The sequence below is a fragment of the Watersipora subatra genome, chromosome 3 (assembly GCF_963576615.1).
Source record: "Watersipora subatra chromosome 3, tzWatSuba1.1, whole genome shotgun sequence".
Classification (NCBI taxonomy): domain Eukaryota; kingdom Metazoa; phylum Bryozoa; class Gymnolaemata; order Cheilostomatida; family Watersiporidae; genus Watersipora; species Watersipora subatra.
This window is the reverse complement of record NC_088710.1, coordinates 47,946,945-47,969,542: the sequence shown is the minus strand read 5'-3', so window position 1 is coordinate 47,969,542 and position 22,598 is coordinate 47,946,945. Positions and strand designations below refer to the sequence as shown.

The following is a 22,598-nucleotide window of genomic DNA, read 5'->3' as shown; positions in this document are numbered from 1 at the left end:
CCATACACGTAACTTCGTAAAGCCAAAAAAAGCCAAATGTAAAATAGTGCAAGGAGAATAATAAAACACTACTACTACATGTCTATTGCAAACAGGTTTCATCAAGAAAGACCTCTATGGTAAACGAGATACCAGCTTGTCACTACAGCGAATCACAGGTTGTCCACAAGCAACCATTTTGCTTGTTACCTTATTTAATCTCCCACTACATGTATTTAATACCCGACTCTCAATGATGTGAGATATTATAGCCTGTGGCCAATTATTGTTATTATACAAATGTCATAAAGTTAGCAGCATTAAAAATGAAAGTTTGGCGCTTTGTGAAACAATCTAAAGTTTGATACCCTTTTTAAGTTTGCATAATTTTACATCAAAACTAGACTGGTCATGAAAATGATATCTTTAACTTTTATACGATTTGTGTGAATAAGGATGTTGTTAACTTAATGTAACTTGTAACTGTCAAATGTGACTTAATCTAATTTATTATATATAACATGACATCTAATCTCCCAATCCTAGGAATAGCTCAAGCCATATAATAGGTAAAGGAGTTGATGAGTAACAAAGTTAAATCTTGAATGGAATTACTTGACTATTACTCTGATTTGTATAATTAACTGACAGCGGGGTTATGATTAGCAGCGGTTCAAGGCAGAAGTAATGTTAGTAGTATTATTTTTGCTGCTACTAGCTGTTTTGTTAGGACAAATCATCATCAAGAAAATTTCAAAATTTAGATTTGTGCCAATAGTAATTGGTAAATGATTTACTAGATGCAGTCAAAGATCCATGTAGCATTTTAGTCAGCTTCTGATACCAAGCTCTCTTTATAGATCTGAACATTGTACATGGAATTAGCAAGGAAACCCCGGCTTAAAGTGTCTGCGTGTATCAAAGTTAAAGTTGGACAAGAAATGAAATACGGATAGACAGCATCTATACATATAATGTAAAAGCGAAACAAAAAAGAAGGCATAGACAGGCAGCATTTACATCAAGAAAAACATCGATAGGTAGCAACTGTGTGCGCAAAGTACCATTTAAACGAGGAGTGAAATATATATAAGCTCTAACTAAGCTCATCAAATGTAAGTTAAGCACGGAAGGAGACACAAACTGACAGCATCTATATTTATAAAATATCTGTTAAACTAGGAAGACCACAGAAACTGGCAGCATTTGCGCCATATCAAACTGGAGAACTGTGAGTAGATGAGATTGAGGAGTGATTAGTTTCCAACAGAGTGCTATTGTCATTATTCTAGATAAGATGAATGGGTAAGATAAATTGTTCTGGTCATCTCCGGATTCTTGACCCGGAGCGACCGGAATTATACAAATAATTACCACAAGCATGCATGCATACAGGAGTTCTTAAACTGTATTCATTGTCATCGATTTCATTGTAAGAAATTGTTGTGTGGAGGAGATAGCGGATTTTTATGTAAATATGTGCTTGCCACAACAGCATATAAAAACCAGAACACTGCTGCTTCAACCTTCTATTTGCGAATTGCCCAAGATATCGCAGGCTGCCTCCGATGTCAGCTTATGATGCTACATAGATTAATCACCATGAATAGTCGTTAGTGTGAATTGTTATGCACAAAGTTAAAACATATTAGCTCCTTTGTTACATTTCGTTAAGTTTTATAAAAGAGAAAAACCATGAGTTTTACCCGTGAGATATTTCTTTATATTTACGATGGTTTTTGAAAACATTTACATTCCATGTGAGTTATTCTTGGCAGTATGAAATCTTTTCATTTACAACACCATGACATGAATAGTAATCAGCCAAGTAGAATCGACGCAATGCTTACATTCGTTGCTTCTTGTGAAAAAGAGCATAAATTGAGGAAATTTGTGGTGTATTGACGTCATAGCATAATTTGTGACTAACAAGTGAGCTATGCAAATGCTTGTGGGATATATAAAACCTGTTTAATAGGATTAGCGGTTCAAGAAGACCAAGTTAATCAGTTTCACTTGCAGTACTACAAGACACACATCTTGTTGCTTAAATATTGTCAAAAGTAAATAAGCTGACACGGCTGTTGCCAATCCTATTTCAGGCAACTGTTCGAACTTCTTACATAATATTTTCTTAATGAGATGAATGTGACGCTTGAAAATTACTTTGAAAAAGAAATTTAAACTTGATATATTTTAGAATAAATGCAATCATATAATAGTTGCTTTAGCTAGTTCTCTTAAGCAGTTGTCTTACCATAGCGAGCTTGTACATATATTATATTAAAACACTGAAATAAAAATCAATTGCTGTCCAATTGTAGAAGGCATCTTATTTAATAGATGACATGCTACATGTAGTTCAGACTTCACTTTTCATGATGATGACATTAGATGATGATTTTAATGCCGTCAAACCCATAACTGAAACAGAGTGATTAACTCCTGAAATTACATAAAATGTCTTTATGCATGTCGTATACAGTTGTCTTTAGGTTCTGACCTTAAACAATAAAACTAATTTTTGACTGCAGGATTTTTACTTACTTCAGAATTGGATGCCGGTTTGAACATGAAGATATAAGCAAGATTTTTACCAAATTATAGATAATAGGGATGAAGCCAGTTTTTTGTCTCACAACTAAAAGATGAATGTGAATAAGCTAATATGCATGGATTTACTGCAGGCCGCATATGAGATATTACTTCTAGTGCGGCTAGCCAAACATTCCCCCTAACAGAATCACTATGAAACATCTGAATATTCTGTTTGGAGCATTATGAACACGAGGCTGTTTACACTATTCAGTTACGAATGTTACAGCTGTGCGACAGCTTAAAATCATACTCAACATTGTAGTTTTAAGAATGTATATTACCATAAAAACTCATGATGGACGCAACAAGATATAGAGAAGAACTCCTGCAATGATGAAATATAAAACTAACAAATTGCTTAATAACTTGTTATTTAAACGCAGTGAGACAAAATTTAATAAGGGAGCTCATCAGCTGTCTACTAAAACAGTATGCTACCTGCTGTTGGAAACATATAGGACAACACTGCATGCTTAGAAAATGTATAGCATTTCGAATAAAAGAATAGTTGGAAGCTCTGTGAGTGGATTTAAAAATTATGGTAAGTTCATTCTCTGTTTCAAGGTCGGAAATTTACAGTTACATGTGTGTTAAATAAAATGGTTGGAGTACCGCAAGCAAATAAGCAAACCATCCAAATCCTGCCACGTAACACACTATAAACACATACATATACTATTTTTGCAAATAATAGTTTTCGCAACATCATTATCGTGAAACAAAAACATCAAACCTCTGCTTGGTACCTATACCATGTCCAACTGGTGATTTTTTTTTAAATTGGTAGATTTATTATCAACATAAAAATAAAACATCAACTTTGATCACCTCAACATTTAATTTTCTTAATATACCAAGCAAAATTTGAGCAAATCTTTGTCTCGATATACGAAATGATTTTTAACACGTAAGTGCTGAAAAGTCTAGTAAGTCTTGGAGACATCGCAGTTTTTAAATCAGTAAATGTGATAGCAGTTCTGCTTCGAATAGTTTGGTTTAAAGTGCTCGAATAATATGGAACAGCGCTTCATAAATTACTATCGTTTAAAAATAATGGCTAAAAGACTAATGTAGTTAGAAACAACAGCGAAAAGAAGACATAGCTATTTGAAGACATAGCTATTTGAAGACATAGCTATTTGAAGACATAGCTATTTGAAGACATAGCTATTTGAAGACATAGCTATTTGAAGACATAGCTATTTGAAGACATAGCTATTTGAAGACAGCTATTTGAAAGACTAAAATACTAAAAAAACATGGAAAAACATTTTTAATCAATTTAAAAAATCTCTAAAGCCATCTAGTATTTATCGCGAAGAAAAAAACTAAAGTAATGAAAAAAAATCTGAAACTAGCAAAAATAAAAAAGCAGGCCGTCATAATTAAAAGTAAAATGTACAAATATCCAATATAAAAACAAACAATATAAGTATGCTATGTAGTTTAAAGTTTATGTAGCTTGTTACACCCAACTTGGCTTGTCGTGACTACCAATAAAACCTCTTTAACTATTACTTTATTTATTTAGTTTTTTTTTACATATAATTGAACTTTATACCTAGTTTTGTAGAATACATTTGTTTCAAGCTATATGCACTTTACCTGAGGTATTTGTGATTAAGTTTTTCAACTATTGTAGGAATTGAACAAAATAAACTACATTCTTATAACGATATTTGCCACAACATACAATAGTTTTGACAGGAAGTACAGTATATAAATGTTCCGAAATAAATTTTTTTATACAAAATTTTTGTTGGTGTTTTTCTCGCAACATTCTTTAACGTAACCATGACTTTTTTTTAATTATCTTGTTCAATTGTGCAAAGACAGGGAACTTTTCTCTGAATATTTTTTAATATTCAGGTCGAAATGTACCCTCAAACAAAAAAGTAGTCGTAACAAAATCAAAGTTATCAAAGCTACCTATGTGATCCACAGTGCAAGTGTCTTTTGATTACACCATGTCAACCCAAAAGGCCAGTTTAAATTATATTAACTTGGATACAGAAAACATATATTCTGGTTATTCCTAGTTGGATTCAAAGAATTTACTGTGTAGAATTCTTGCCAGTAGAGTAAAATACAAGCCAGCAAACCAATATCTGTTTCAGTACTCTGTATGACATTAGTTTGGAAAATACATGTGGACTGATTGGACCTGTAATTAATAATGAAGAACAACAAAGTTTTGTCAAATTTCAATTAAGCTAGGGAACAAATGTAACTGTAGAAAATGTAGAGCTGCCTAGAAATGCTCTAGTTCTGCAGTTGAATATCGACGAAAACCAATTATTGTCAAGTTGTCAATGCAAACCAAAGGATGTCAAACAACACGTCAAATGCAAAGGATGACCTAAATGTGTGAATGACTTGTTTAAACAAATTGCAAAGGTTTGTCTTATCAGAGAAGACAACTCTGACAATCAGTATGTGTTACCAAAATAGCACAACATTTACTAGTTATAAAAAGTTTCTATCCGAGCTTGAAAACTTTGGCCATCGAACGGACATCTAAACATGTTTCAGTTTTAAAAGTACTTTGCAAAAAACTTATTAAAATTGCTTTGATTTGAAGGGTATTTCCTTCCCGGCACATTTTTGCAAATTTTTAAAGACTACCAAAAAAATTCAACAATACATTAATTTATTGTAACAAAATTTTCTTTGTAAGAGCGCCATTTAGTTGCAGTCTATTAAATGCACTAGAATAAAAATACAATACCAGAATTTCATTTCCAGAATTTATTTCATTTTTAATATCTTATTTAGAAATACATGTACTCATAATTATACAATTGTTGTTTTTTTTATTTTTCAACTTTCTTTTGACGTGTCAGAAATTATTTGCTTGTAAAAAATTTGAAATTCTGTTACAATGCCAAAAATTTAACTCTCATATACAGAATAAAATATCCAAAGCAAATCGTCAACTCGGCATGATCAAATGTGCGCTCCACCATGCTTCAGAGAAAGCCAGATTTCTAGCATAAACAAGCTTTTGTAGACCCCATGTTGAATATGCCAGCTCAGTTTGGGACACGCTCATCAACAAGTTAGTTCAAGATATTGAGATGGTGCAGAACAAAGCCATAGATATATTTCCAATATCAAGGGAAGAGAAAGCGTTACTGCTGCTCGAGAAAAGCTCGAGATTGACAATCTAGCAAATAGACGTATAAAAATAAGACATACTCTCTTATACCGCATTTTGTCTAATGAAGAAAACCATAATGCTCTGTCAAGCTCATACGATGAGCTTATACAAGACCACCCTACTGAAATGGCAACAACTAAAGCTGCGGCAAAGGGAGAACCTCTTACAATATTCACCAACAAATCAGTGTACCATAACAGCTTTTTACCACGAACTGTCAGAGAACTTAAATCAAAGATTGCTTGCTAACTGCTCTCGTAACATACCGATGCTTCTAACATGCTGCTATAACATATAGTCGTGATATAGTAAGACACTACTGATAAATGCTGGCTATTGACTTTAATTTATGAGGCGCACCACTTGTTCCTGCTTTAGTGTGTCCAAAAGAGAAGAGAGAAGAGTAATACATGTTAAAGCTCTTTTGTAACAATGTAGCGGTTTCGAGGTATAAAATTACATCTGTACTTAATTGCAAAGCTAGTAGAATTGTTTCAAGTTATAATTTACACCACCATAATATAAACAATATGTATGCAACTCAAATCACTTTAGCTTAAATATAATAGTTTTCCTGGATGACTTGGTTGTTGAAGCTACACGTATTTCCTCATTTGCGCTGTGAAGCGACGAAGCTCATTTCATTTCTGCGTTGAAGCAAATGTGAAGGCGTGTAGTCGCTGTAATTGTAGTTGTTTTTCTCCTTCAGTGACACATTGAGATTAAAGAGAGACTTTTACGAAGGAGTTAAAATATGTCGAATTCACGAACTAACATTAACGCCGCGAGAGACAACGTGACTTGCAGCCCCTTCTGCAGGAAGCAGCCGTGCATGTCATTTACGACACCATAAAATTTTAATCATCTTACTCGATTGATTCTGAGCTACCTTATTCAACCTTACAAGCTTACATTTACTGGTTAATCAATCAAGTATTCTGAACCCGAGTCACAAAAATCGTATTACGTGTATGTTTGCAAATGCAGTAAGCGTCGGTGCACCAAACAATTGTTCTACATAGGGTTGTTGTTGCGAATATTATTTATTGAGGTTTTCATGAGAAAATAGTGTTCTGTTGACCTCAATAGGGTGAATTTTGAATGGGCTTGTGGTTAAGCAAGCTTCATTGTGAGTAAGCGATATAACAATATTTTTGAATGTCAATGTAAATTAGTTCAGTATGGCAACAACACGCATGAGAACACGCGTGATAATTAGAACGGAAAAACAAGTAATAGACTGGGACGCGTCGGATTCTAATACGTGAAAGCATTGCTTTCATGATACGAATCAAAAAACTATTTTTATATTTTATTGAATTTACATGCATTTTTAGAACGATGGTAGTTTTTATTTCTAGGTTTATAAAAGTCAACAGTCTCAGACCTCACTCATTACAGAATGACAGCTCCTTTCAGGTGCAAAGTTTGACACGATAAACTACTTACTCTAATGGTTAAACAAAAGTTTCATGTTTATTTTTGGTATATACAGATCTACAACTTTTGCAGCAGTGTAGTAAAGAATAGAATATGTGTGGTGAATTTTTTCAAAAGAAAAAAGCATTTGACTTTTTTCTATATTATGGTAATTGGGGTTGTGACACATTAGAACTGCACTGCGTCACTGCAGTATGCAGTAATTTTGCAGTTTATTGCAGATTTCTAATGCGTGGTAAGTGTTCACTGCCTCTGCAACTTTGCTCCTGCGAATTGCCAACTGTGATTTACTGCGCGTTTACTTCCATGGTACGTTACCTGAAACTCAACAATTCATGCATGCTGCAAATGCGCGTTCTTTAACATTTGTTTTTGCGTATGTATACTGCAACTATGCATTAGCATGAAGTTGATACTGTAGATCAGCTGACACTGCTGGTTTTCCAAGCATCTGTACTGCATTGTACAAAATTGTCAAATTTTATGCTTAGCAACCTCATAAACTTGTGCTCATGAACTTGTGTATCATATTAGAATAGGGAATCATGTATTTTCTTCATTCCAATCAGTGAAATTGTGGTCTTTGTATTTTATTCTCATTAACATTATACATTAAAACCATAACAGATTTTTTTAACCATATATGAGATCTACTAATTGTGATCAATTTGTTTGCCAACTCATAGTCAAATTTGAGCATTAATCACATTTTACAATGCTTTGGAGGTTGCATTCAAGATATCTCAATACTTGATTATGTGATGAGCTTTCACGAAAATGTGCTGTGCGCATATTTACAGTGTAATGCAAAAGTTCCTATTGCATCCAGCATTGAGAAATGTGCACTAGCAACACTCCCACTGAATCCAGCACTGCATACTGTGCAATACAAAACACCGTCGCTACACCAATACTAATTAATGCACATTAGAAAATGGTTATACGTCATGTATACTGTGTACTGCGCAGTAGTAAAAGTATGCAATGCAATTATACTCCATGCTGCATAACTATGACATGCTTAGTACTGCTACTGCAACTAAAGTGCAACTACTGCAATGCATTTTACATTTGGGCATTAGTGAGTGTTTACCAATTGGCAGTTACGAATTTTTCATAATGCTCACCACCCTAATGGTAATACTCCATTATAGTGAAAACAAGTCTTACACAATATTTTGGGAATGCTAAAATTAATGTAAAAGTTTACACATAACTCCAAAAGTTTAAAGATTTCAGCACTAAATTCTCACAACATGCACTAGCAGATTATTGTGAATAGCCATGAGTTTCAAGTTCATTAAAAATACTTAAAAACAGCCAAAATTTTTAAATAACTTTTTTTCATGTTGTATTACATGTAAAATAAATTATAGCGATATAGCTGTTAAGCAGTTTTTAAAAATAGCTTTTAGAGAAGTTTACATGTAGATGGATTTTGGTCATCAGTCTTTCTGCTGTATTGTGTTTCACAAATTGGTGCTATTTCCTCAAGGCAATAACTTGGCCTCTGTTGGTCTAATACAGGTGTTCATTTTGGATAATAAATAATAGAAACCGCTGTTTGATTTTATTTAAGGTGTGAATATATTAGTCTGTTAGACTATGTAACACAGCTAGTGCTTCATCTACAGCCTCAGAAAAAATATCTGGATTACCTATTGCATCTTTTAACAGTATACTATGGTATTATTATTAAACACCCAGTATTCCAACTATGATCAAGTTTCTGGTGTATCAGTGGTTTTCAGTAAAATTGCGTGGAGAACACACCAAGAATCAAAAACTTCTTTTGCTTTTACTATGAAACCAGCTAAAATATTAACAAATTATTGGATCAATGGTTAAAGTTATTTTAGATAGCTTCATTTGACAAGTGTCAGTGCGTAGTCATATCATTTAAACAATCAATGTTATTTAGTTGTGTGTATTTTTTGTAGCTCCTTGAGACATCAGTCTAGTAGTCAATTTTTTTATTTGTATATCGGGTTGTTGATGCAAAGAAGTCATGCTCATAGTTAAGTATATGCTGCAGCAATATAGTCATGCATGGCCATATGTGATATGCAACACTGATTACCGAAATCACAGGTGGAAATGGTGAGGAGAGTAGGGATGAAGTCAGTACTTTTTAAAATTATAATCAATTTTCGTTCACTTTTTTCTTTACTTCTGGATCAGTTTAAATAAAATCAAACAACTCATTAACATATTATAAAAAACAATACCTTAACACTTAACCTTAACCTAGCAGCTGTGCCTGATCTGGTGATATGCTTCAATTATTCAACTCATCTCATATTCAAATAATTTACTTTAAGGTAAGTGCTACTTTATATTTCATCACTAGCCATGGAAGTTAGTTTACAGAATATCTCGCTTTTTATAACCATTTCAACATTGCCATTAAAGATGAACTAGCACAAAATTTTAGCAGGTTTTATCAGAAAGTATCGATATTCTTCTATCATTTGCTATTGTTTTTTCATGTTTGAGGTGATTAGAAGATTAAAAAGGTGTTTCAAGATTAAAATCAAAAAAATTTGATCACAGTTAAAAAGACATGTCCAGATTTGTCGAAAATGATGTCAGTAGTCGTGCATATTGTTTATGAGTGATAAATATACAGTCTCTTCAGCATCGGGTATTTAAATGTTTACACAGCGCTTAGAGGAAAAAGTCAGACAATTGCTCTTTCATCGCCTCGCTGCAGCTCCCTCTGACTTTGGATTTTTTCCTTTTTTTCACCATATGACAAATAATTTATAAAAATATAGTTTTATCACTAGATTTTGTAATATAATTTAAAAAATTGTAATTATGGTGATAAATCAAACATTGTCGCTTGTTACGCGTCATTATTTATGCGCCAATAAAACCGCCAAAAAACTGGCACAACACTTCTCAATTTTTTTACCCCAGGTAGGCAAACTATGGCAAATACTAAGAAAAAACAGTGACTAAGGAAAAGCGAACCTTTAATCTTACGAGTGCTGATTTGTTTGTTTTCACTGCTAATGAGACTAGTTCACCAGTTTGCTGAATATGTAATGAGAGATTGGCAAACAACAAAAAGTCAAATGTCGCCAGACACTTTTAGAATAAACACGCAGCCTTTGCTAAAAAATATCCAGAGGGAGATGAGAGAGAAAAAGCCGTTTTGGAACTGATGCGTATGGCTAATTTGAGCAAAAATGCTTTCAAGAAGTAGGTGAAGGCCGCAAATTCAAATACATATGCTAGTTTTGTGGCCGCTCAAGAAATAGTCAGGCATGGAAAGCCGTTCACTGACGGAGAATATATAGAAGAATAATTCGTTAGGATTTCTTCAAGCATCTGTTCATGGACTTCAAAAATAAGACTGAAGTTGTGCAGAAAATCAGATATATGCCCCTGTCTCCAAAGATGGTCAAAGACAGGACTATACGAATGACAGAAAACATCACCAGACAGCAAATAAAATATATCAATAAAGCTGTGCCATACTCAATTGCTTGTGATGAATCTAGAGACAAAAGTGATTTAAAAAACTAATTGAATTAAAATTTAAGTTCGGCGTTCTGTTAAAAGAACTGAATTAAACATAAAGTTGCAATTTTTCTTTAAAGTAACCTTAAAAATAACGTAATATTTTTACGTTTCGTTCAAGTTATTATTAGCTATCTTATGGTTCTTTGCAAAAGTGTAATTCTGTGTTCTCAGCAATTAAATCATTATACATGCCACACCTTTTCGTTTTATGGTGTGAACATGGTATAAAAGCATTAAAAGCTAAACAAAAACGTTACATGTAGTATTTTATTTTTCAATTTAAAATATCAAAGGGAGTTTGTGGCTTCCACTGCGTTCTTTTCTGCGAAAAATAGGTACAAATGGCTCTTTGAGTGAAAAAAGATGCAGACCCCTGACCTAACCTATCTCTAAATTATTTGAAACGTCTATAGAAACGTATTTGAAGCTAAACTTGAAGTTTTTTTTAACGATCAACAGCAAATACAAAATAAAATGTACAGTAGGCTCTCCTACATATACAATCCGTTCCAGGAATGTTTACGTTGTAGAGATTTTACAGGAATGTTTACGTTGTAGAGATTTTACATTATATGAACAGTAAAATACATGTAAATTGCCTAATCCGCTCCAAGATTTTCCCAAACTCACCCCTATGGTCTTTCAAAAAGGAAAAAGATTAGGCATAACTTTTTAATCTAATGACTACTATAACTGTAGTATTATTGGTATGTATCGACAACTTTTATGTTTTTTATTATCACTTTCTTTTGGTTCATGGTCCATGATTGCAGTAATTTAAAGAGAACACACACCTTCAATGTCAATTTACCTCGAGTGTTTCTTTTATAAAGTAACACAAAAGCCTAACTTCACTATAATTAGAGCGGTGTCTATCTGTCCATCCGTCTATCTGTCGAAAAAGTTCAAAGTGATGATAGAAGATAGCTTTCGACAATACTCCAACGCAAGACATTCATATCGGTAAACCGACATTCTAACACATATATCGGATAATCGCCAGACAATTTGCTTATTGCCATATCTTTTGTTTATTGACACATGTGACGATTTCTATTGGCGAGATAGACTGCCAGGGTGCTAGTATATAAGGCACATGTATAATAGAGATAACCTGTTATGTGGTTTTTTCTCTCAAGCGCAACAAAAGGGAAAGCGACCTTTTTAAGGTTAACCACCAGATGTGCGTTATTAAAATCGAATTTGAGAACTTGTGCCGGCTTCACACTTTACGTTAGATGAATTTTTTATGTAGAACAAAGCAAAAGCTTTACATAAATTATTTGTTATGTGAAATTTACGGTATAGGAGGTACACGTTATAAGAGCGGCTGCTGCATGTCAAGAGAGATGCAAAACACTGCAACTTGACCGCAATAGCCAATGTTACAAAGAGAGGAACAAACAGGAAACGCGACTACTGACATCATGTTTGGACGTATGTTTTGGACGTATTTTTGTGTGAGCGTTTTCCCCGCAATCAAGTTTTATCGATTTGAATCTTGAAACATCCTTGCAGTCAGATCACCTCGAACATCAAAAACAATTGCCAATGATATAAAAGTACCAACACATTCTGGTAAAATCTACTAAAATTTTGTGCAAGTTCATCTTTGTGTTTAATAAGCTGTAGTTTTTGAAGGTTCAGGTTCAAACTGATCAGGTTTAGGAAGTTGTAGAGGTTTATATAAAGTTTAATTCAATATCTTACTTTTGGGTACAATATGCAACATTAGTTTTTCAGAAATAGATAAACTCCAATAACTGTGCAAATGTTGTATGGTGATTTCTTTCATATAAGCTATTTTTATAGCCGTGGAATATGGTTTAAATCTCATACAGGTACACAATCATGAAATGAATCTGAACAATTCTTATTCCTGATTCCTGAGCGCAACAACAGCGATAAATACTTCAAGCGATGACAGATAACATCCAAACGAATGCATTATATCAAGCATGTTATATGCTTACTCATGTACAAACTACTAGAGTAATAAATTAATAATAAATAAAAATAGGTTTTTCTTGTTACTCCACTTTCAAGGCGTAAAACTGATATATTATAATAGGCTCAGCAATGCTTATGTTCAGTGGTAGAGTGAAAGATAAAAATCCTGTTGATTTGTCTGCTTTGTACTGATGAAGTAAGGAATTTGGAGTTATGATCTGCTGTCATTCAGAAGGTGTAATTTTAATCTCATGCCTTTAGGCTATGTACAATACTTTACCATGGGTTAATCAATAATGTGTTTCATGTTTTCTCATCCAAAATATCCACAATGCAAAACAACAAATTGGAATTTAAAAAATATTTTTCAATTGAAAATGCAGTTTTACCTGAACCAAAATGTATTTTTGTTTAGGCTTGTACAGCTGAGTGTATGACAATTAGTTGCACATAATTCTGACACTAAATACATGTATATTTGTTTTTTGCATTACAGTCATACTTCTAATTACGATCAATATAGAGCTATTATTTGTAGTCGACAGTTGATGTTTCTCGAAACAATGCCGTGTCGTGAGAGTGAACAGACTGTTTAAAACCAAAAGTATAACAAATGAATATAAAAATAGTAAAACGTACAGAAGCGAAGTTTAAACTTCATATAGTTGATGTTAGAGTCAGTTAATGTTACATATATCTCTCACTCGCTGCCTTTTCCTTTGAACTTGGTCAGTTAATGTTACATATCTCTATCACTCGCTGCCTTTTCCTTTGAACTTGCACATTCTCAAACCTAGACATCCGTTTGCATGTCGCTAAGATATTGGAACATTGAAAATTCTTTTCTTGATTTTTGGTTTGTCATGTGTAATTTTTTATGTAGTTAATTTCAGATAGGTTTATTAAATGGAATAATTTTAATCTTATGTGTATCGGCTGCCTCAGTATTTATTAAGGTATTATAGAATTTTGGGCTGTGATATGAATTAATAGATTTATAATGTATCCTTATAAAATGTTTGCATTAAAATGCAAGGGTTTTACAATATGAAGCAAATCTTGGAACAAATTACTTTTGTATATGCAGGTATAACTCTAGTTGTATTCTCTTCTCCGCTTCTCCGGCTGTGTTTGCATTGTATTTTACTTCGTCTCTTCAACTTTGAAAAAGAAGCACTTCAAGGAATATCAAGAGTTGTCACCACCTAAAGAAATGCGTGTAGCTGATGGCCATGTTGTTACTGTGACTGATGTTGATGCAGTCTATTTAACTGTATAAATTAGTTCTACAACCATAAACGTATGCGTCTTAAGGATATTTTTTCACCCCAGAGTTGAAAAAGAAAGTGTTATCAATATGAACAGCCACCGAATACGGTATGCCTTATCTGTTTGTTCGCGCACCATGTTGGATAATAGACAAATACGGTCAGGTGCAAGCTATGGTCACTCTGGTGAACAGATTGTATGACCTAAAATCCTAAATGTCGCTCAACGTGATCAAAAATTTGATATGGACTGTACAGTCTGTGCATTCAACTGGGATGGAGATTAGAGATCAGTTTTTTGTCATAGTATGATGCTAACAGTATGTGGGAGTGTTCCAAATGCTGAAATATTGTGTACTCCATAATTTTTTGTATTCTCTGCTCAGGATATAAATGTAGTTTGCAAAGCTACATTCATTGTTTTGTTGTAGTTGAGAATTAAATAGTTGAGAGTTGGTGAGTTCGAACAAGCTAGAGCTGCTAATGCAACATTTTGAACATTGCTTTCATCAATCAATTTTGCTTTTGGTATACCTTTTATAGTGAGTGGCCTTTTTATTGCTGGAGTATATGGAGTATATGTATAGTCATACCTCGATATGTGAGCTTAATGCGTTCCAGGATTCAGTTCGTATGTCAATTTCCTCGTATCTCAAAGCAATATTTCCTATGTAAACTAAATACAAGTTAATGCGTCTCCATACTATAAAAAACCACCCAAAATCAGAATATTATGATGGGAAAATGTAATTTAATTGTCGTAATTCACTACCTACTCTCAAAAAATAACCAATACCTGTTAACTTGTGCTCTGCAGTAAAATGTAACATTGTTATGTACAGTACTGTATAGAGTTCTTACATTTGAGACTGACGTAGTGGCTAGCCACAGTGCGAGAGAGACTAGACAGCAATGCATTCGTTACAATAGACCTTTGTAACGCTATGTAACATAACATAAACCTTGAATTTAACCTGAGTGATTTTGGTTTATTAAAACGTACTTCAAACTAAGTTTCAATCTTTTACTAAGCTCAACTCTAATTTTGTCTTCATTTCAATTGTTTTTTTATGGTTTGGCGCATTTTGCTTTGCTTTCACTCGAACTTGTAGCCAAATTTTTTTTTCAACTGATTTAACGCGAAAGATGAAGCGATGCTGTTCTCAAAAGTGGCCTCTTGCATACTTGGCCAATTAGTGGCCATATTGAAAACCGGCTGGTTTGCTTGCATCTCAAAGTTTCTCGTATGTTAAGGCCGCAACTTCCTCTACATTTTGCTCGTATCTGGATTTTTTCTTATGTAAGGGTGCTCATATGTTGAGATTTGACTGTATTGAGTTTTTTAGTCAGCACTTTATGGTGTATGACATTTTTCACTGTCATGCCCTGAAAATTGCACTGCCAATTTGCAAATTTTAACAATACTTGATTCATCACAGATTGAAAAAAGCTACTGCTGTGCATTTTACCTTGCAAAAGCTAGACACATGATTAGTTCATATGGTCATTTGCTCCAGCCTGTTATATTCATAGTAAATATTTTACGGTTTTGGCCATAATATTTTCATTGGCATACACGTGGCCTTTCATCACATTGTTTCAAACCCAAAATCTTGTGAGCTAGTCCAATGCAATCGATAAATGCAGTTGGTTTCAAATTGTTAAGCAACTATTCATTTCTTTTTATATCTGGAAACTTCTTTAAAATTTATTAAAAGATCTATGCATTGCAACAGTATGTTTCTATAGTTTTGAAAATACTAATGCAAATGATAATAAAAAGAGAGTGTGTTCCTAAGATACAAAAAACCAAAAAATATCCAGTTATTCAAGGAGTAGGTATTTAACTGAATCAAAAAGTAATTCAAAGTGATAAATCTATTTGCATAATATATGTAATGTGTACTTTGAATTCTTGAACCTTGGTAGCTTCCTTCAATTCATTCAAACATAAAACTGGCAAAATTTGACCATTGGACAAATGTTTGTTTTAGCATTTTTTTCTTGAAGAATAGATCTTAAAAAGGATCCTACAATTGCAAATGGTAATCTTTGAAGATTTTGGCTGCTGTAATTATCTCTGTAAATGAGGCTATAAACTGTAGACACAAAACATGTGCCCCCGCTGCTATTCACTCAATCCATTTTTATATAAAGATCATGGCCGTGCGTCCAACGATATTTAATGTTCTTGTCTTACCGTGAGTAAGCAGTGGTCAGCTCTACTGTTTTATCTGAATTGTATATACTGTAAAACCTCTAATTGAACGCCATGGCACTCTATTTTTCAACCTTCTATAGTGGCGGTCAATTGGAGGTGGCGTTCAAATAGAGGCTGGCGGTCTATTTTTAAACTAGCTCGTCAGAATTTTTGAAAGATAAATTTAGCCCTATTACGGGCGAAGTGAATGTCACCCATATTTTGCCCACTTTGCCGGTAGACCGATATTAAACATTTTAAATGCAATAAATCTGCTAACTTACCTTTAATTTGTCAATGATCTCTTAATAAATGTGCATCATAAACCGAGAAATATCTTTACTAGATGATATCTATTGCTTGCAATTGACCTGCAATGATATTATAGCCTGTGTCCTTTGCAGTTTGTTGGCATTTTCAGAAATTATTTCATTCTAAATTTGAAAACATATTTTTCCTACAACCAAACGAGCGGATGCGAAGTTAGGGAGTTTTTATGATAAACGCATGTGCACACAACTTACGAAAATTATTCATCAACAGTGAGACGAACCCTTGTTTGAAAATTTCATCAACAAATTTAACCATCGTTTTGTAGATTAGTTGAAGTATAATAATGATACAAAACACATATAGGCCTATTTAAATATGTTACCAAGTCTTTGTAAATTATCGAAATTCTCTAAAAACTTACCCATCTGATCGGATTATACACAAATAGACAGATTTATTAGGACGAAAATCGTTGCAAAACGCTTGAAAAGCCTGGTTTAATAAAAGTTAAGACCGGAAATTGAAACGGCGGTTGACAGATAATAGAACGATGAAGTCATGCGCATTTCGCGAAAAAATAACGTTCACTTTTCACCAGTCTATAGCATTGTCGAATTACCGAAGGTTTTGGCAATTAACATAGGAGTACAGAAACCGTTTCATTTTTGCCGATTTCAATTTTTTCATTTTCTTATGAGATTATTACAATAATTAATTATAAGTTTGGATCACTACAGAACAATGACTACGTAGTATAGATTTTCTAAAAATCTAACGCAGTGTAAGTAAAGGGAATGACGATGATATTTTTTCTAACGTTTCTAATGAGATTATTACAATAATTAATTATAAGTTTGGATGTCTACAGAACAATGACTACGTTGTACAGATTTTCTAAAAATCTATATATATATCACAATTTGTGATATTGATAGCTATGACGTTTTGAAATGTAAACAAAATTGTGCATTGGTTTTATATTATTACTATATTAATAATATTGGTTATTCTAATATCAGTGCATTTTACTTCTAATATTGGCCAATATTGCATTTCTCTTTTTGCAGGAGGAGAGATATAAACATATAATCTTTTCCTTTCATTATTGCTGTTTGTTGTATATAATAACACCCACACCCAGTACATTACAGCTACCATTGCAGTTATCCTATTTGACTGCTAATATTGCATTTCTCAACCATCAGTACCCTTTCTTTTTTCCAATATCACTTTGGTCGTGGGCTGTATGACAGTGGAATTTCTAGTTATTTTATATATATGTTTGACATTATTGAATAAAAACTCATTGCATTCACTAATATGCTTGCTACAGTTTGCACCCAAAACTAGCTTTTTATGTGCAATAGAAGTGGAGTTATGAGCATCGATCCATTGAAGCCGTGTTAAGATAGCCGCAAGGATGCTATTAAATAACATGCTATAAATCTGCATATTTATAAGGTATACAACAATAATCTATCAAATGATATAAATATATATTTATGAACAAGTGACATGAACAAACCATATTTATGTTAAGCGCAAAAACAAAAATTAACATTTTTAAAACAGAAATATTGCCATCGTTTGCTCAGATAGCTTCGTTCTGATTGTTGCTTTCAATGGAAAGAACATCCTCCAGTTGTGTAGTAGCTTCCACAATATCTTCTGGCCTCAACTCTTTCTTGCACTGCTGAACTAGTCGATATTAGCGTCCAAGCCCTTTTTGGGAGAGCAAAACTTTCACGTGCTGCATTTAGCACTATTGCAATGCGCAGAAGTTTTTTTCACAATAAACGTAACCTTTGGTTCAAAACTTGCGAACCGGTTTTTATATGCATGTCCTTCAAAGTATTAAAACCGTGTTAAACAAAAAAACTACTATTAGCCTGAGACAGTTAGTAGTTATTTCTATAGTGTTGCTTTCAAAGTTTCATTTACCATCGTAAATTTAAACCGTTTTTATACTTTTTATAATGTTACTTCGAAGTTTCAGGACCGCGTTAAACAAGGAACCATTATTAGCCTGAGACAGTAATTATTTTTATAGCGTTGCTGTGAAAGTTCATCTACCATCGTTAATTTAAACTGTTATGTTTTATAAACGTAGGCTACTTCGAAGTAGAAAGACTGCATTAAACAGAGAGCAACTAGCCTGAGACTCTTATTGATTATTGATACGGTGTTGCTTTCAAGGTTTTAACGAAAAAATGAAAAGCTTTTGAATTGGACAACGAAGGAATTAACTGATATTGATATAAACGATTCATTATTAATACGATTTTGTGGACATTTTTCTACTGATCAGTTGATATTATAGGCTCGTATAGATCAAATAATGTCAAAGTGGCGGTCAAATGGAGGTGGCGTTCAATTGGAGAGTGGCGATTCATTTTTCAACCCTTCTCTCAGGGTGGCGGTCAATTGAAGGTGGCATTCAAATAGAGGTGGCATTCAAATAGAGGTGGCATTCAAATAGAGGTGGCGTTCAATTAGAGGTTTTACGGTATATTATTTTTAAAATCCTTTATTTTTATAAGTTTTGGAGAAGCGTGGTTCACTGGTTAGTATGCTGCCTAATGATCAGTGGGTCGGTGGTTCGAGTTACTCAAGGACCAGTGGTGGTGTTAGGAAGACATTTAACCACAATTGCTCCTCTGTTATATCAGTCCAGAGTTTGTAGACCCTGCTCAGAAAAAACACTGAAAGTTGGCCTTCTCGCAGGGGTATCAGACTATATGAACTAAGATTTTTTGGTTTTTTAACTTTTATCTTCATTCTAACAAATACGACAAAACTACCTGGCATGCTAACAATCTCATAGTGATCACAAAGAACTAAGAGGAAATAAGCTCAGTCGTAATACAAAATAAAACTTTGCATCACACCTTTTATTTTTCACTATGTTGTCTGTATCAACCTCTATTTTTTAGTGATACCTTGAAGCAGGATATGGTTGGTAGATGATGGAATCATCCGTGAGGCCAAGGTATGGTATTTGGTAAATGGATTTGTTAAAGGTTGACTTTCAATAAAAATTAAATTACAGTTATTTGGTATCGGTATCAAAAGGTTCGCCATGTCTTAGTCAGTAGGGTTGCAGGTTCAAAGTACAAAGAAATGTGATTACAAGCTCTTAAAAGCTCAAAAATGAACAGTTAAAAAAACCGGAGTAGGTTGGAATCCCTTATTTTGATGACGTATTCAATTCGACGTGGTTATTGTTTTGACACGTGATATTATCACGTAAAATGAAAAAAATATTTTTTAATAATAATAATTTTATCATAAAAATGATGTTCATTTTATGTGATATTATCACGTAAAATGAAAGGCCAATAAAAGGCTAAGTATAACAGTTTTCATAGCACTAGTTTTATGACACATACTTCAGGTTCTACCGGAAAGCCCTTATCAAATATAGATGGTCGCTACTTTGCAGCTTGGTTTCAGCTTGGTCTAATCTAGTCATAATCTGACCAAGTGACCCATATTTCTCGTCTCGCCAAATGGCGTGACCAATTTCTGCAGCATTTTTCAACCATCACAGATGACCAACAGGCCCCTCAAGTTTATCAGAGAATGATATGCACTCCCTTGAGCTGTTAAAAATTAAACTGATTTTTAGGCTAGGTTTTGAGCTATCAGTGCTCAAAGTGACAGCGTTGCAATGATAATAAAGTAGACGGATGAGATAGAGGACAATAGAGATGGTTTTATTGAATGCGTAAAGTATATTTCTGAAAATATTTCGACGAATGAGGTTGCATGAAATGTAAACAGAAGCACATCATGTTTAACGTTGTCACATTTGAGCCATTTTTAGAGGGAATCTAACCTATGACCGTTTTCGTGATGGCTGCGATTAACTTCATTTTTTTAGTTTGTAATTACATTTCCACATATTTTGCACCTACAACACAGCAGAGTAAGACATGGTGAACCTTTTGATACCAAATAACTGTAAGGTAAATTTTTTTGCAAGTCAACCTTCAACTTTTAAATAAAGATAGATATGATAAACATAGATAAAACATAGATATGCAAACCTACTTGACAACAAATGGACGCTAACCATTGCTATCAAGCTAAATTTCTCACTGGTGATATATGTGATTTTGTAGGTTTAGATTCACAATGTTAAATACCGAGACTCAATCTAAAACGAACCATGCATCATAAGCAAGTATTTTTGTTGTTATTATCAGTTACGATTATGAGTGCTCTTAGATACCGTACCATACCTTATTTGTACCGTAATTGGTTACCTGAGGAAAATCTCTGTCATTGGTTTGAGGAATGCCATGAGCAATGTTTTAGGCTCAAGGTAAAGGTTAAACACAAAGTTGTCTTCTGTATGCCACTTTTAACAATGGCTGATAGGCAGTCATTCTACAAAAAAGTGGACTGCCTGTGAATTAGTCTGTTCACAACATTTTTAGTGTTATTAAAGTGATATATAGATATATACATATATATATATATATATAAAAGTGTATATATATATATCTATATATATATATATAGTTGATGTTTACTGACAAGTCTTTCAATATATGGTGGCATGAATTCAGTGAGCATCATAGCCTACAAGCATTATACCTTGACGACTATCGTGAGTACATTTTTAATGATACCTGTTAAGGTCATACATGCCTTTACTGTCAATGAGTCCTCTACTCATTCTGCAGCTGCATGCCACCATATGCCCTAGGACACTTATATTTCGCTAGTATTTAGTTTCGTGAGTAGCTCACAGAGTAAAATTTCGAAGCAACTTAATTTCGCGGCTCTGATGAGTGCGAAAATATAGTGATGTGAAAATAAATGCAGTGGAACAAACATAATTAGATTCCTCAGGTTAAGTTCACCGATAAAAAAAAATTTAAATTTGCGACTAGTTTGTAATTGTGAACCGCAGGTAGAATGGTGTGGGCAAGGTCGATAATACAATTTGATCGCTTGTTGCCATTTGTTTCTTGGACTATCAACAGACCCGTTTTCACTGGGGCGGCTGGCCGGCTGAGCCGCCCCATTTTTTTGGGAATTTTTTTACGGTAAGTACAGTCCAACTCGGATAACTCTCCCTCAGATAAAATGTAACATTTCATCTCAAACACAAGGTCAACTCAAACGGATTTGTTTGGTCAGTTTCAACGCGATGATAAATTCCTTCAGATGATTCGACCTCAACATCATTTATTCGAAAAGTTATTTGCCCAACGGCCATGGACGCGGTTTTTATCGCTGTAGAACATCACTTCATTCCAAGCCATAGAGACAAACATCAACTTCTAGTAGTTCTTAGGCATCATTATTATCATCATCAGAGGCAAAATATTTTTGTTAACGACTTTTATAAAGGTTTGCAGAAGATTAAGTTTTATCAAACACCCGCTTGGCCATGTCCCATCTAAAGCGTAAAAGCCTCCGAATGAACTTAAAATAAAATCCGCAAAATTGATCTTGGTTAAAACGCTCAAAAGAAAAAAATGTCTTTTTTTCTGAGCGTTTTAACTGCGGTCATGTTTTCCCTATTTTAATTTAAAAACGTCTCGGCAGTCACATCACCTAAAACAAAACAAATCTCAAAAAATGACAAGTTATTGAAGAGCTGTCAGTGGTGAATCCAAACCTTTTCAGAGCCATGCTGCTTGTGTAGTACTGCGAGTGTCAGTGTGTCTTATTTTCTTTCAACACACGGTGCTCACTGCATTGATTGATGTCCCCAGCAAACGATAACGCTACTAATGCATGTGCATTGAGATCAAATTCCTATCATTATAAATCATTCTTAATGGGAAAATAATCATAATTAATTGCAAAATAATAACGTAATAAAATTTTGGCAGTCAAATTATTCTGTTGGTTTAAATTTTAACGATGCTATGGTGGTCGTTAAAAACGTTAAAATAAATGTCGTTATAAAATTCCATTCTACTGTACAAACGAACAAAGCTATTTAGTTTCGCTTTTTCGCTAGTTTGTTATGATAGTTTAGTTTCGCACATGAAACTTTCGCGAGAGGATGACACCGCGAAAACGCGAAAGTTAGATGCCTCGAATACATAAGTGTCCTAGGGTATTAAAATATTGCGAAATTCATGATAGTAGTTGTGTGACTTGACTCTGAATGCGCTATGATCATTCTATATACAAGGGTCAGTCAATGAGTAGTGGGAATTTTGTCACAACATTT

The 22,598-nt window shown here is 33.7% G+C and overlaps 1 protein-coding gene across 1 annotated transcript in view; it reads left to right on the top strand.

The window, feature by feature from the left end:
• The first annotated feature begins 19,323 nt into the window (after positions 1 to 19,323).
• LOC137390666 (uncharacterized) overlaps positions 19,324 to 22,598 on the top strand; it is a 37,120-nt gene continuing 33,845 nt past the window's right edge. The window contains exon 1 of the mRNA XM_068076993.1: positions 19,324 to 19,388. Coding sequence (XP_067933094.1) covers positions 19,363 to 19,388 — 26 coding nt within the window. The 5' untranslated portion in view covers positions 19,324 to 19,362. The remainder of the gene's footprint in view (positions 19,389 to 22,598) is intronic.